The sequence below is a fragment of the Oryzias latipes genome, chromosome 8, assembly GCF_053564925.1.
Source record: "Oryzias latipes strain Hd-rR chromosome 8, Olatipes_Hd-rR_3.1".
NCBI classification, from domain to species: Eukaryota; Metazoa; Chordata; class Actinopteri; order Beloniformes; family Adrianichthyidae; genus Oryzias; species Oryzias latipes.
Window position 1 is genome coordinate 15334614 of NC_136244.1, and position 15239 is coordinate 15349852.

The window sequence follows — 15239 nt, forward strand, 5'->3', positions numbered from 1 at the left end:
TTAGATATACCAAATCTTTTTGAGATATAAATTAATAAATTGACTAGAAAAGAAGTCACAGAAAATGATGCGACCTTCTTGACATTATTATTGCTGCAAATCTTAGACATACTTATATATGCTGTCCACACATATTGAATCCATTGACCTCTTTTCTTCTTCAGGTAATATGGACCGCCACCATTATGAAACATTTGAGAAGTTCGGAAATGACACGTTCATCATTCACCTGGACAACGGAAGGGGGTAAAGACTTTTAGCTTGTTTTTATGCTTCATGTTTGCTAACTGTTGCTGCACACATAAAAAGAAAGCAGTCTCCATTGCGGTTTAGCTTCATACTTTGTGAATTCATGAGAAAATAGCAAAATCTGAATATAGAATTCATATAACAAAAATATCATTTTCCTCAGTTGGATCTTCGTCTGTCTTTTGCAGGTTTGGAAAACACTCTCATGATGAGCTGTCCATCCTGGTGCCCCTCAGTCAATGCTGCAGGTGATTTGGGTAGAATGTTTCACTCATACATGGTGCTTAAAGTCATCCTAAAGTCAGTTTTACTCAAATCTGGTTTCTGTTAGAAACTAATATTTTGATAATAATGTGTTCTCAAAAGCAGAGACATCAACTTATTCACTAGGCTTGTGTTTCCAGGGTAAAGAGGTCCACCTACCTGCGTCTTCAGCTGCTAGCCAAGGAGGAATACCAGCTGAGCTCCATAATGGAGGAATCTCTGCTCCGCGATCGCCTCTCCCCCCTCCTCATCCAGCCCCACCTGCAAGCCATGGACCGTAGACTCCAGCTGGTGCTGCAGGTCCTGGCCGGCTGCATCAAGAAAGAAGGCTATGCTAATGTTGTTGAGGAAGACCTGGCCGGAGACAAAGCCAGCCACAGGAGCACGGGCCACAGGTAGTGAGGAACAAAGAATCCACCCCCTAACTAATGGACCACAACTGTGGCTCTTAAACTAATGGGATTCAATCAAAAGTCCCACTTTTAATATCAAGCTGAATTCAGTGAATTCCAAGACTTGCCATCATTGCCTCTATGGAAACAGCTTTTAGGTGTGTTTAAATAGAAGAAACTATCCAAAAATACCACAAGAGACTTTAAATTGTCAGGTTGGAGATATACTCTTGTTTTTATTTGTATGAGAAATAAAGAACCTCAAGTTGTGTGCTGATTTTTTTCCAAAACCCAAGTTGTTATATTGATAACGATGATACCCAACACTACTGAATGGGCAACGTAAGGTCAGACTGGAAGCTTTATTACCCATCACAATGTGTCAAATGGGTTATTTTTTATTGTTATTATGTCATTTGTGTCAGAATAAAGCATTTTTATTAAATGTTACTGAGATTAGGTAAAGTCTGGAATGAACAGCCCATAACCAGGAAAATAATAATTGGAACAGAACAAGAAATCAAATATCTACATTCCTGAGGACCATAAATCTGAGAAGCAGAAAGATGGATGGATGAAACACGTTTAAGCCTTGTGCTATCCTAGGCACTGTAATGTAGGGAGTTGGGTCATTTAGACCCACTAGACAGGGCGCTGAACCTTTTTTCTTCAATGATTTGTGATCTTCACTGGTGTCCATGGATTACATGAAATCCTCTTCACCTTTATCCACCTTTGTCATGGTAGGGATAACATGGCAAGGGTGGGGTCATTGGATAGCACAAGGGTTATTTTGCCTTATCAAACCTTTTATCACTTTTTTTATTATTTTTGTTTTCAAATGAACATTTACCTTGCACAGTTGGCAGAAAAACAGCCTGACAGAAACAAAACAAAGCCTTTTTGTTAGTATGTCATTTTTATTTATGTAATAACTTCCAGAAGCAGATCTACAGCTTTACTTTGGTTTCTGGGATGTTTTTGTTCTTAAATACATGAATTCCAAAACATTAGTTTGTTGGTAGATTATTTTTGTGCCTAATTTTGTATTTATTGGGATGTCAAAAAGAGTTTCAATGCAAATTTTACTTTTACTCTTTGTTTTTTACTTAAAATCTATTTATGCATTACAAAAAATGGTTTCCTCACAAATTTGCCATTGAAAGAACGCTGGAGAGGACATTGACTCAGTGCAGTTTTTTTTTTTTTTTTTTTGTCCTATAAAGAATCCTGTCGCCCCCATACCTGTGACAGAAATACAGTACTTGAATGTGATTGGGTTGGCAGTATTGACAGGATTTCTAGAGCTGCAGAGGATTTTAAATTTAGTTTATGCAGAGTTTCAGGGTGACAGTTGAGGTTAAAAAGCCTAATTTCATGTCCACGGTTCCAGTTTTCCTATTTACAGTGTAAATACCCATAAAAATTTAGATGATCTGCCAAACTGCACTGCCCAGTGATTTGCTTCTGTCATCTGCTCTTGCATTGTTACTGTGAAGATCTGTTTACTAAATGATTAAAGTGTGCAATAAAAACAAATCCTGATGTAGTTGTCTTAATGCGTGTTTGAGACAGATTATTAGACTTTTCCATTTGTTTTTTGTTCTATATTTGTTATTAAAATTAGTACCAATTTACAATGCACACACGTGTAGATAGATTAATAACAACAAAGCTTTAATTATAATTTGTCTCTCTTTCATGTAATATTTTTCATAATCTGTCAACTGTGTCAAATTTTACTCCTTTATAATTTTACTACTTATGATAAAATAAAGAACCTATAACGCACACCATGAAAACTGATCATCAGCCTAATTGAAGCCAACATTTAGAAACTTATTTAAAATAAATCTCTGCCATTCATTCATTTTTGTGATGCTTTAACAGAATATGTGACAAAACATGTTTCTAGTCAGAATGAGAATAAACTTGTGATATTCATGATTTTCTCAACATTTGCCACTCTTTTGCATTGGTTCAGGTATTTCCACCATGTGTTCAAAAGGAAGGTGAGCTTTTAAAGTCAAGCAGCGATGTGATAAATGTCAAATTATGGTGAGAAATTTAAAATGTTATGATTTCTTTCTAAAATAAAATAAAACTATGGGCGTTTATAACATTCTTTTCTTCCGATTAATTCTTCTTAGGAAGGCGGCGCTGTCCGTGGTGCTGAATGAAAACACAGGAACCGCCATGTCCAATAGAAATACGGGAAGCCAGGAGTGACAAAATACTGACATTCCGCTATTTCGGTGCGCAGTAAAGCGTTTTTTTCACAGTCGGGATAATAACACGAAAAAGGCAAACTTAGCCACCTATTTTTGCTTTATTGTGCCAAAATCGGTTGTTTATTACTCATCATGTTTCTACCAATTAAAATAAAACCTACAATTTTAAACTATTTAGATTTAAAACCTAGAAATTGCTGTTCTCCATGGTGAAAATGTGTTACTAATATTTACCAACAGTAGGCGCGAGTATTCACTTTATAGAGCAAAGGAATGCTGCACCGAGACTCCGCCAGATGGCAGTCGAGAGTCGTGGTCACGGTCGAGTTGTTTACATTTTTTGTCACAGGAGTGACGTTGTTGCTTGTCCTTAGTTGACATTAACCCTTGTGCTATCCTGGGCACTTTGTCATTGGGAGTTGGGTCATCTAGACCCACTACACAGTGCTCTGAACCTTTTTTCTTCAATGATTTGTGATCTTCACTGGTGTCCAAGGATTACATGAAATCTTTCCACCTTTATCCACCTTTGTCATGGTAGGTAGAGCACGTCAATGCAATAGCACAAAGGTTAAAGCCGTTGAAAAAATATATTGAGTTGATGATTTTTTATTATCTCTTTGTATCAAATTACCACTTTCGTTTAAAGCGGTCAACAATTTCCCTATTAGGATGTTTTAACATGGACATCTCGCAACATACGTCAGATTGTTGTGGGGATTTGTGAACTTTTTCTTCCATGTTATTGCACTTACAAATATCGCCACTAGGCTGTGCGCTTGTTTGATTCTAAAGTTGTGTTCTATTTTAGTTCTTATTATTTTCCTTTTAAAAAACCGAAGAGTGTTGGAGTGTTTCAGATTATATCATCCAGACCTTTCTCATCTTCTTTTTGTGGGTTTATAACGTATTTGTGCTTAGCATAGAATAAACAGAAAGATGCATACAATTCAAGAAGCCAAGGGGGAATAATAAAAATAGGCCTACTATAATTGAGATAACTTAACATTTTATTTACCACAACAGACCAATTCACATTTTTGATCTCATTCAGAAGACATCCTCTCCTGCCTAGCAACAGTATCCAACGCCACTGTCTTCCTGTCTCTATGGCAACAGAGCCACCCTTTTTGGCCCTGCATCCAACTGATCCAGGATGTGTGTGGTCGAGTCCTCCGTGACCCTGACCCTTGCACCTTCCCTGCTCCACTTCCATCGAGCTCAAATTACTCCTGAACCGAAGTGCTCCAGTCTAGAAACTTTTAATGCACTTTTAATCCATCTGGTTATACTTTTGAAAGAGTTGCTGCGTAAATGGAGCACAGCAGCAACTCAAAAGGTTATTATTTTTCTTTTCCATGTGCCGATTTACGCACACTAGACCTATGTGTGCCTCGACCGTATATGGCGATGGAAGATTAGAGGAGCCTTCAAACACTTCTTCTTCAGACGCAGCCGTGTTTAACCCCTGTCCGTTTCAATTGATGTCAACGCTTAAGGCGAGAATCACGCTTCACTGAGATCCGTATTGATCAAAACAAACGCATCCCGTTGAGGATAACTGCACCAAAATGATTCAGGCGCAGGGGTGCACGCATAGAGGGTATTAAATCTGCATAGGATGGTTCGCGCGTCTGCTGCTGCTGATCCCCAGGCTGTCAGATGCTCATCAAAACATCGCCTTTCCAATTGATTCATGTAATTCTTCCTCCGCTTTAAGGCCAAACTGCACAAGTCCCACTTTTTTCCCTAATTCCCTGATTTTGCGCGTATCTCCTTGCTGTCCTTCTCCTTCAAGCTCTGACTTGCAAGTCATATATCTGGCCTGTCCACCTTGTTTTTCAGTCGGCTGAGCAGCAGCCCGGCGCGTGCCAGTGCGCGCAAGGCTCCGTGGCAGAACTCATGAATTATTAACAGACAACTATTTCACGGCGCAAGCCAAAATTAGGACTGCCCTTACGACGGCTATAATTGGAAAGCAGATGAAAAAAGGTCCATTTAACAGCATAAAGGAGGTTTTGACATTTTCAGGTGGCGAGGGGTGAATGGTAGTGCGCGTGCGTGAGAGAACAGCAGGGGGGAAGTGAGGCTGCACGTGTCCCCAGCGGTTGAGCTCGGCGACCAGAGTGAAGGCTCTTGTCTGTTGTCAAGGTCAGACGGAGGCGCATCTTTTGCGTCAAGCGAGAAATTAAACACCAAATCAATCGCCCTTGAACTGCTCCTGCGCGTGCGCCAGTTGGCATGCGTCCGGCTGGCTGCCCGTGCGTGTAAGAACTTGTTTGTGGGAGTGTGAACAGACGCCGAGGCTGTGTGCTCATCCACGCATCTTCTGCATGGGTGTGCGCGCGCATGCTTGAGGTGCCAGGAGCGATCATGGGCCATTGCCGTAATTGCACAGTGCGCAATCGGCCTATATAGTTAGATGAGGGGGGAGAAGGAGGACGGGCACCGCCTGCAAACCTGATGAAACACTCTTGGCTGCACAGAAGAGATTCAGGATGACCGAGATTGGCGACGCTCCGGCGGCTGTGAAAAGCTCCCGTTTTTGCGAGGAGCAGAAACAACAAGAGGAGAAGCCAGGGAGACGCTAATTGACGCGCGCGCCGGGGCGGGCTGCATGCAACCCCTCATCTGCCACTCAAGAGGAGAGAGGAGACAGAGGAGAGTCTCGCTCGCCCCTCCTCTCCCTCTGCTTCTGATTTTCATTCATGGCACAATCAGCGCCACACGCACACGCGTATCTCTCGCATGCAGAGCTTTGGCTCAATCCCTCTCCATCAAAAGACAAACACGCGCGCGCGCTTCCACACGAGGACAAACACTCTTTTTTTTCTTTTGTTATCTAATTTTCTCATAAACACAGAAACACACTGCGGCTCCCACTCATCCTTTCCTATCACTCCCTTTCACGCAGGGATTTTGGTCATCTCTTTTCATACATGGGTAAACAGCAAAAACGCGTTTGTGTTTTCCCACAAACTCAGGCACATGCACAGTTAATAACAAGCAGCAGGATCAACAACAACATAAAAGGACACAGAACAAACACAACTGCACATCCAAAAAGTGCGCGTTAAATTCAGCCTCTTCCTCTTTACGCACACAAACCGAGCGGTTGCGCACACACATGCAGCTTCCTCGTCATCCACAGGGGAGGTGGAGGGAGAACGAACCTGAGACAGATGAGGCTTTGAAGCCGCCGCCTCCACAGCTCAACCCCTCCTCTCCTTTCCTCTCCTCACTCCCACCAGTACATCAGCAATCTCTATATCATCTCAGCTCTCTATGGTCCTGACACACACACACACACGCACCAGACCAGCATCCTCCCATCTGCTGTCTCCCACACCCTTGAACACACATTTGCAAAGGGGCTGCTGGACAAACAGACTGCCAGACTCCCCAGCAGAGTCTGCAAGACCACGCACCCCAGTTCCGAGTCTGACCTCCAACCACGTCCACCCCCAGAGCTAATTCCATAATACATTCCCAACTGTAAGGAAGAGGGGCTGTCTCCTAATTGCTTTCTTATCCCCCTGAGTCCCCCTGACTCCTTCCTCCTCCCCTTCTTCTTCTCCCCTCCTTTCAGCCCGCCCCTCACCCTGTGTGCACTCAACATGGCAGCAGACAAGCAGAAAAGGGTGGCGAGCTAGAGAGCAGGAGAGAGTGAGTGAGGAAGGGGGAGAGATAGAGAGGGGCAGGCTGCTGCTATCAGGGAATACTGGTGCCATTTTCAGCATCGCAGGGTGAAAGGATTGAGCCTCGCCGCTGCACGCTCAGCTCGCCTCTGCTCAGACCCACTGGACAAGAGGGGGGGGGACTGGAGGGACAGCGCCAAGGAGGAGAGATCGGCTGACCCTTAACAGAGGTACCATGACCTCCCCCTGTCATTCATTCACTTCTCTACAGCAGGATGGGAGATGGAAGTCCAGATGGAAGTGAGAGCCAGGAAGCAGGGGGGTGTGTGTCTATCTGAGTGTACATTTGTGTGTGTGCATGCTGAATACAGGACAGCAGGGTCTCTCGCGGGAGCGCGTTCTATTTCCATTTGCCTCCCACACACACATACGAAAACATGCTCAACACCTGCCTTAACCTTGTTTTCTATTAGCATCTGTCCAAACACTCGCAAAAAACAGTTCAGAGTAGAGCTTCTCTGCAAGACGCGATTCTGTGCTGCAAGTTTTTTGGGTTTCCTCCCCCCTGTTAAGTTCAGCGTCCTCAAGGATGTCGTTTTGTGACAAAATGCTTAATGGCAAGGCAGCAATATTTTGTTTCCAAGTCTGTTGTTCAAATTCATCTGTTTTTATTATGGGGAATTGATTGGTGTGTTTCAGGCATAAGCATGCTGCTCCCATGCACTCTTGTTTTCACTTCATGTGCTGTGAGCTTCACTGCTGACTGAAAGCAGGGCTCCCCACAGCTCCACTGGCCCCCAAGAGGGGATGTGAGAGAGAAAGAGAGAGAGAGAGAGGTGGATGGGGAGCTGAGAGGAAGAAGTGTGACAGAAAAGGGAGAGAATCACCAATATGTATGTGTGTGTGTGGGTGGGTGGGTGGCGCAACAAGGGGAGGGACCACAGCAGAGCTAACGCAGAGAAGGATATAGAAAGGTGTCGGGGAGAGGGAACAGACTGAGCCGAAATGGAAAGATGACAACAAGGTGGAAGGATGAAAGACTAATCTGTGAGGAAAGAAAGAGCGATAAGAAGAGAAAAGATGAATACATGAATGGAAGATGAGAGGCTAATCCCCTACAGCAATGCAAACGCATGGCCGCCGTCAACACATTTCCACTTTGGTGCGATAAGCACTTTTTTCACGTATGGAAACGCATCTTTCACATTAGAGAATGGAGCTTTTCGAAACGTGTAAACTCTGTTTGTGAGACGCAAGAATTCAAGGCATTTCTCCTCTTGTTTTCCTCTGAGTTTTCCTCCTTTAAGCCTAACTGTGAGGTTCCAAGCCTGACGCAACAGTATGAAACCAAAGCGATTAAGGTGGAGATTTTGGAGCGTGTGGGGTGGGCGGGCAGGTGTTTGCACTGGTCAGGAGAGGCCATGCTGAAATTGGCACCTCCCTCATGTGGGGGGATATTGAAAGCTGAAGACTCCCCTTGGGGTTTGGCTCCTGCTACCTCTGCAGTTTGACTGCCTGCTGTATATTACATTCAGATTCAATAAAAGTTTCAATGCCACAGGACCCCAGAAACAAGGAAGAAAAGAAAATCTTTTAATTTTTTTTTCTGCATTTTTATCAGCTTCTCTTGCACCACCGTTACCCTGATTGCTGTATTCTGGACTTGTGTGTCTGACTGTGAGTTCCTAAGCAACACACTTTAAACCCTGGAGTGCCCATCTAATTGCCCCAGAGGTTCATGGTCATTTACCTTCAGTTGTTGCAAGGCAGGCAGAGATTTAAAGAAGGAAAATGTTTGTCCCTCATTAGGGAGAAGTGCCACAGCACAAGCCGAGGTTTAAGGAGCAACCGGAGCTCACTCATGCAGCCAGCTAATGAATGTGGACTTTTCATGTGACTCATTTCATGTTATTAATGTTCAGACTGACTGAACAGTTGAATATCTGTTCATAAATCGTACGAAGGCTGCCGCCGGAAAATGATTTTCTGTCATTTCTGGATTGTTTTGATTTGCAAAAATGACTTCCTGACAGCTTGACTGAATCGCAAAAGACCCCGCTGATTGGATGATAGACAGAATGCTGGTTTCTGGATTAATTATGCTCGGATGCTTTGAAGCCATTAGTTGTTGTCCTCTAGTGGTTGACTGGATCACCACATAACATTTCTAATTCATCAGTTTTCTGAGGCTGGTTCCTGAAACTGCCAACTGGCTTCCAAAGCCTCTGAAGACGGTTTGTAGAAAGATTGGGTGATGCTTGGTTGCTTCATGGTGCATTGTGCTCTGAGCATCCGCTCTGGGACCTTCATGAAGATGATGATCAGCATGGAGATGCATAAATCACTTTGGAGGCTGGAGCTGCGTTCAGCATTTAAGGTCATAAAGAAACTTTTTCTTATTTATCCAATGCAACTTGACCTCACACCCAAAGCGGGTTATACAGTTTCTGTGTCAGTTTTTTGGAGTGGTTACAAACAAAGTTGCATAACACACAAATAAACAAGACAAACAGGTTTTTTTCCAGGAGCTCAGCATGAATTCGTCGTGACAGGACGGGCACAGGTCGTTCCAGCGAACCGCATCCTAACCTTGATCTGATTACGCCCAGTTGTTTGTCACACGCACAACTGTCCGTGAGCACGCATACATTTCCGCGTGCTTGACCGCCTCTCACTTAGGGCTAATGCAGTTTACAGGTAATGTTTTTATCGGGCAAGCTGGGGCGATGTCAGCAGAGTGTGGGCTGATGTGATCCCCTCTGTGAGAGGAAGCAGCATCCGGCGAGGAGGTGGAAGAGGGGAAGAGCCAGAGGTTACTGCAGGGGAGAGAAGACAGGGTTAGTGATGGGAGTGGAGGAGAGAAAAGGAGGAGGCAGGGAGGGGAGGGGAGGGGGGGGGGGGGCTCATCTGTATGCTGGTTACCCTGAGCTTCTTGTTTGATCTGGAGGGAGTACTTAGTGCAGCATGGCGGGACGCTGCAGAGCAGGGAATGCAAAAATAAGGTTCGTGTGTGTGTGTAATTAGGTGTGAGGTTTTGGGTGCAGCACTTTGCTCATTAAAAGGATCTGGCTGGCGTCCAGCACGATGCAGTTCATCAGCTGTCATTCACGTCCCTCATCCTCTTCCTCCGCCGCTGCACTCCATCATCTCACCCCGGGATCCCTGCAACAAAACACTGCCACTGCCGTTCAGAAGGAGAAGAGGGGTGACAGGGAGGGAGGCCATTTTTTATCGCTTGCCAGTGTTTGATCGCACGCGTCTTATTAGAGACAAATAGACAGAGCTTGCAAAAGAACAGTCGTTGACACTTTCGCACACATTCCGCACTAATACAGCGAAGAGTTGCACATCTGCTCCAACGAGGAAGGAACAAGAGTGAGGCTGACAATGGCTCCATTTTTTTTTTTTTTTATTCAGCTCCAGGAATGCAGGGAAAATGCAAGGCCTTCAGTCAGCATCAGAGGCTGCAGGAGAGCTCATGCATGCAGGATTCATGGAAACAGAAAACACATTTTAAGGAATCCTCTGTGATCTGTAGGGCTCGTTCCCGCAAACAACATAGATTCCGCTGCAGATGATGGATCGACATGCATAGAATATAATATGTAGCTGGTGGAGCCACTTTTTAAGCCGAAAAGGAAACAAAGAAAGAAGAAGGAAAAAAGCCAATCAGACACAGAGAATTTAGAAGTAGAATATATGAAAAACAATCAGATGGAGTGAAAATGGGCTAAGAGATAAAGGAATAAAGCAACAACAAATGAGGACGAAGGAAGTAATTAAAGAAAGATATCATGAAAAACTTTGTCAAGTTTGAAGAAAACTTTCTAGAACATCTTTGAGTTTTTTGATTTACAGTTTAATAACTGGGATTCATTACCAGGACTGTAAACAAATCATAAAAAAGGAAAAATCGTGAGAACTTTTTGAATTTTTCAAGTTAAATGGTTGCAGAATTATTAGTCTGTGAAATCTGCTTCTCATTTTTCAAAGTGAGGTTGAAGCAACACCATTTAGGACCAGACGATCTGGAGGAATTATTCAGGCAGCACCCACCGCCACCATCTCCTAAAGCTGCAAAAGCAAGACTTTGAAAAGTTTTTTACCTTCCTCCCTTTTTTGACTTCAAACAGCTACTGCGGTTACATAATGCAGCTGCAGAAAAAGCGAGAAGAGAAATAAACCAAGAGGGAAATATGTTGAAAAAGATGATACAGAGATTTTCACACTTTCTTGATCATAGTCACGCTTGGAACAGGAAAGTGTGAGCTGATGAAGTCTGTTTTTCTCTTTTTTTTAATGATTCCACTGATGTAATTGTGCTGTTTTGAAGTGAGGGAACCCAGGAAAACTTTAAATGTCAACTTTTTTGCTCTAAAAATAAAGAAGATGGGTCTCTAAATCATGTGAGTGCCAAAGATTAACCTTCAGTCCAACAGAATTGAACTCCATCAGCCACAGACGCATGAGATACAAAGGAAGCAGTGGTGTCGCCTCAGAAGTGCTGTCAATCTCCTAAAAATAGTTTCCAAAGTCGCAGGATTTTTCATGCAAAGCCTCCACATCTGCTTTGAACTCCTCTCATTAGCCATAGCCCATTTTTGGTGCTGTTGCCAGGTTGCACGCGTGTGTTTGCGTAAAGGCTTGTGCATTGTGCGTGGATGATTTGCCTGACTGCTCCGGTATTATGGACACAAAGTGAGCTCTCTGCCTGTAAATTAGCTTCCATAGCAACCAGCGCCACACAGTGAGCCAGCCAGGCGGTGAAGTCAATGAAGGCTGCTCTGCTTTCTGAAAGTGGACTCAGGCTTGATGCCAAAGTTGCATGCAGTGGCCATACTGGCATGCCGATGGGTGCAGACAAAGCACGTCGCCATGGTGATGGCAGGGCTGGTACCAGACAATGTCATAAACAAAAGATAATAGCCTCTTTTTGTCTGCCAATCCAGGAATGTGTCTTCTGCACTGCTGTATTGGTTTGCAGCTCAGCATCTCTCTTTCATGTATCTCATGCTCTTTCTGCTTCTTTCCTTTTTCCTGTCTTTCTTCTCTTTTCTATGTGAGCCTCAGAAGAAGAGCTTGCAGGACTGCGGAGGTAGATTGGGTGCGGAGGCAGAGTTTTCTTCTTCTCTTTTTTTCTCAATCAGTGTTATTGTTAGAGCTGCCCCGTTGCCTCTGATGCACACACAGACACTCACAGCACATAGAATAACTGGCTGCACACAACTGCTTCTAGAAACCGGGGCCAGCTAGTGCACATATGTGATCTGGGCTAAATCAGCCAAACTGTCCTAACAAGGAACAAAACGATAATAACATAAATAAAGTCCTGTAGGGACAGTTTACTTGGATCTGACTAATTTCTGTAATTGTCATGCGAGAGACAGATGTTGAAGACCCACTCCAATGAAAATCATGGTTTTAGTGTTTCTAATATGTTCTTGTGGCATTTTTTCCATTGTGGAGAGCAGCTTAAAATTGCATTTCTGAGTAAATATTTTTTTTAAATAATTGAGAATAAGGAGCAGACACAAAAAGCAAAAACCTTGGTTGTGATGAAGAAGCTACTACGGCAAGCCACAAGCTCCCTGCTCCGCTCCATGCTTCATGCATCTACGTGTAGAAGACTAGATCCACGTACGTCTTTGTCTTCCTCATCTTAGCTGGCATCTGGCTCTTACGACCGGATAGCTCCAATATCGCTCACCATTTTGGTTGCACGGGTAATGTTAGGTTGGATGTGTAAGTGGCTGTAAGCTTGAGGGAGAGCGTGTAAACAAAGGGATGATGGAAGGTGTGGGCAGGCTTACACCATGCAAAAGGTCCCAGACAAAACTCAGAGGCGAATTTCTAATGAACTCCTGCCGCTCTGGAAAAACTGTGTCTTAGAAAATTATTGTTTTTAAATGTCAATTTAAAAACGATTATAAATAATCCACCACTAGAAACGCTTTTAAATTAGATCAAAAGATGATCAGAGTGGGACCCATGTGACCATCACATGGCTGATGTGTTGTCATGGTAACTGGGCTGAAAGCTCTCAGTGTCACACGTGGTACAGAAAGTCACCTGAGGCTCCAATAATTGATAAGCTTGGGGCAAATTTTGAAATTAAATTACAGATTTGATATCATCAATTATCTCACCTGGTCTCTTTGTGGGGAGGGCTCTGTGTGCTTCCTGGAAAGAAAAGGAAGGGAAAAAAATACAAATATTAGCAAATCTTTGCAGAAGCAAAGAGCATCCTGTTGATGCAAAAACACACAGGCACTGATTTACATGCATAAGCATTGTTGTGCCCCTCTCTGATCCATGCTGACACGCACATACATATCCACATATGGATTCATGCACAAGCAGAGACTCTCACCTACACAGGCCACATAAAGAACAGTCGAGGGCCTGCAGAGAAGAAGGCCAAAGAGCAGAGAGATGAGAACCATGGGATGTTTAAGAAAGAAGGCATGTGACTGTTTTATTTATTTCTTATATTTACCGCCACAGAGATCTATATTTAAGATCTTTGTGAGTCAAACAGGATGCTGCACAAATATGGTGATTTTATAACAAAGAACCAAAGGTTAACACCAAAACTTGTGACTTTATTGTAGCAGCACCAGGCTCCACAGTTATTGATCTTGTGAAAAACAACGGAAGTGCTCATCAGGACGGTGGGATTAGTTCAGGATGGCAACATTTCACAGGTACCAAAGCAGTTCTACCCTCAGCATTCGTTTGGAATTAGTTAGTGTTGACCCAGTGTTGCTTTTAGCGTGTTAGCTTATATCAGAGGGTGAGTCACGAGCTTTGGAAAGAGAATCAGCGGCACAGATTTAAACATCAGAGCAGTCAACAAACCCTGGGCTATCTCTGTGGCCAGATTTATTCATGCGCTTTGACACCCACACACACACACACACACACACACTCACGGTCACATACACACTGGTGCAGCTCAGAGCACAGATTCTGCGTCAGATCAAGGTTTCAATGATTTATTCTGCTGAAAACAGTTGAAGCACACAGATGCAGACGTCCTCAGGATGCAGAAGCTCGCCGTCTTTTTAATTTTGGGTCAAATCTGCACAGACGGTGTTTATTTTCTTTCAGATTTGATATGTAAACGAGAAACATTTGCTAAAACTTGTATTTTGGAAAGCTCCAATCTTTCAAAATATGGCACTCTGCAGTGCATCCCCCACACCTCTCCTCCTCATCCTCCTCTTCTCTCCTTCTTTGAGTTATTCCCGCTCACTCTCTTTATCTTCACCCTCAGCGGTTCCATCTTTCAGCGCTTCTCTTTGCCTCTTCCTCTTCCCATCTTTCACTACCCGGCTCCCCTTTCTTTAACCTTTTATGCCCCCTCCCCTCCCCCCCCCTCCTTCCCTTCCCCTCTCTGGAGTGTGCAGACGCCGCTCTCTCTTTCCCCTACTTTTTCTCTTGGTTTCATCCCTTCTATCGCTCTTTCTTCCGCTCTGTCAACATCCCACACCACACCTCCTCCCTGCTGCTCCCTGCCTCTTCCTCCTCCCTCTGCCCGCTTTTCCTCCCCATCTGCAAGTCTAACATCAGTTGTCCCCTCTCCTGCATCTGCATCACCTCCCCACTGTTAAACTCCATTACGGAGTCTGCTCTCCTTTTTTCTTTTTTTTAATCACTCCTACTTTTCCCGTTCTTATCAATCTTTCATGCATGACGCTTAATTGCGTATTTCTTTCCTGGATTAGGCACATTCTTTTAGACCCTTAATGTATTCAGTGAGCATGATGTCCTCGTCAAGGTTAACAGCTGAGCTGCACTGGTGAGACGACCCGGGGATTGTGGGTAACACAGTAAATACGTGCTGGGTGGTAGCAGAAAGTGATTTCTAAGGTGGGAATAAAAACATCTAATGACCTTTTCTTCGTGTGTCATCAGAAATACTACTAATAATGTAAGATTCCTCAATCAAACGGTAATTATTTTCATAAATGTTTGGCATTGGAGGCAATCAGAGCATTTCATGCTGTTTTACACCCCGTCTTCTATCTTTGTCTGCTCGTTTATGTTCATTAATATGAGGAGCTGCCATTGTTCCATGGATAATTCATTGACATGCATGGCAGCAGCCTCGGCGTGTTTGTTTGTGTGTGCGTCTGTGCGCTCGTGTTCGGAGTGGCAGGCAAGCAGATGCAAACGGCATGACAAGAAAATAACCTTCCTTCTCTTGTCTCTTACGATGACGAGACGTCTCTCTCTTGCAAACCCCCCCACCCTCTATTTTTATCATCTTACCCCCCCACCCCCACCGCTGCCTCCATCATGCTCACCCTCTCCGTCTCCGTCTCCCTCTTTCGGCGTCTCTGTCCTTGGGTGCCTGCAGCCAGCTGTGTCTTTGGGCCATTAGAGCCCACCCTCCCCCCAATCCTCTCGCCTCCATCCATTTTCCCCATCACTGATTTCCAACCCCCCCCCCCCATCATCTC

The 15239-nt window shown here is 44.1% G+C and overlaps 2 protein-coding genes and 2 long non-coding RNA genes across 7 annotated transcripts in view; 2 read left to right on the top strand and 2 right to left on the bottom strand.

The window, feature by feature from the left end:
* fam20ca (FAM20C golgi associated secretory pathway kinase a) overlaps nt 1-2444 on the top strand; it is a 37620-nt gene extending 35176 nt beyond the window's left edge. The window contains exons 8-10 of the mRNA XM_011478236.4: nt 165-246; nt 438-497; nt 654-2444. Coding sequence (XP_011476538.1) covers nt 165-246; nt 438-497; nt 654-912 — 401 coding nt within the window. The 3' untranslated portion in view covers nt 913-2444. The remainder of the gene's footprint in view (nt 1-164; nt 247-437; nt 498-653) is intronic.
* Nucleotides 2445-3533: 1089 nt separating this feature from the next.
* rai1 (retinoic acid induced 1) overlaps nt 3534-15239 on the top strand; it is a 49173-nt gene continuing 37467 nt past the window's right edge. For 2 of the 4 annotated variants that reach the window (XM_004071694.5, XM_020705331.3), the window contains exon 1: nt 6748-7004. The gene's annotated coding sequence lies outside the window, so the exon portion shown is untranslated. Of the gene's footprint in view, nt 3674-6747; nt 7097-15239 lie in introns of those variants that run through there. The other 2 variants (XM_078950868.1, XM_078950869.1) reach the window with 2 other exon arrangements.
* LOC111947755 (uncharacterized) lies at nt 8349-9955 on the bottom strand. Its single transcript, XR_002873689.2, has 2 exons — nt 9697-9955; nt 8349-9590 (listed from the first exon to the last, which is right to left on the bottom strand). It is a non-coding gene; the product is annotated as an uncharacterized LOC111947755 (long non-coding RNA).
* On the bottom strand, nt 12816-15197 carry LOC110015479 (uncharacterized). Its single transcript, XR_002290685.3, has 3 exons — nt 15084-15197; nt 13145-13176; nt 12816-12954 (listed from the first exon to the last, which is right to left on the bottom strand). It is a non-coding gene; the product is annotated as an uncharacterized LOC110015479 (long non-coding RNA).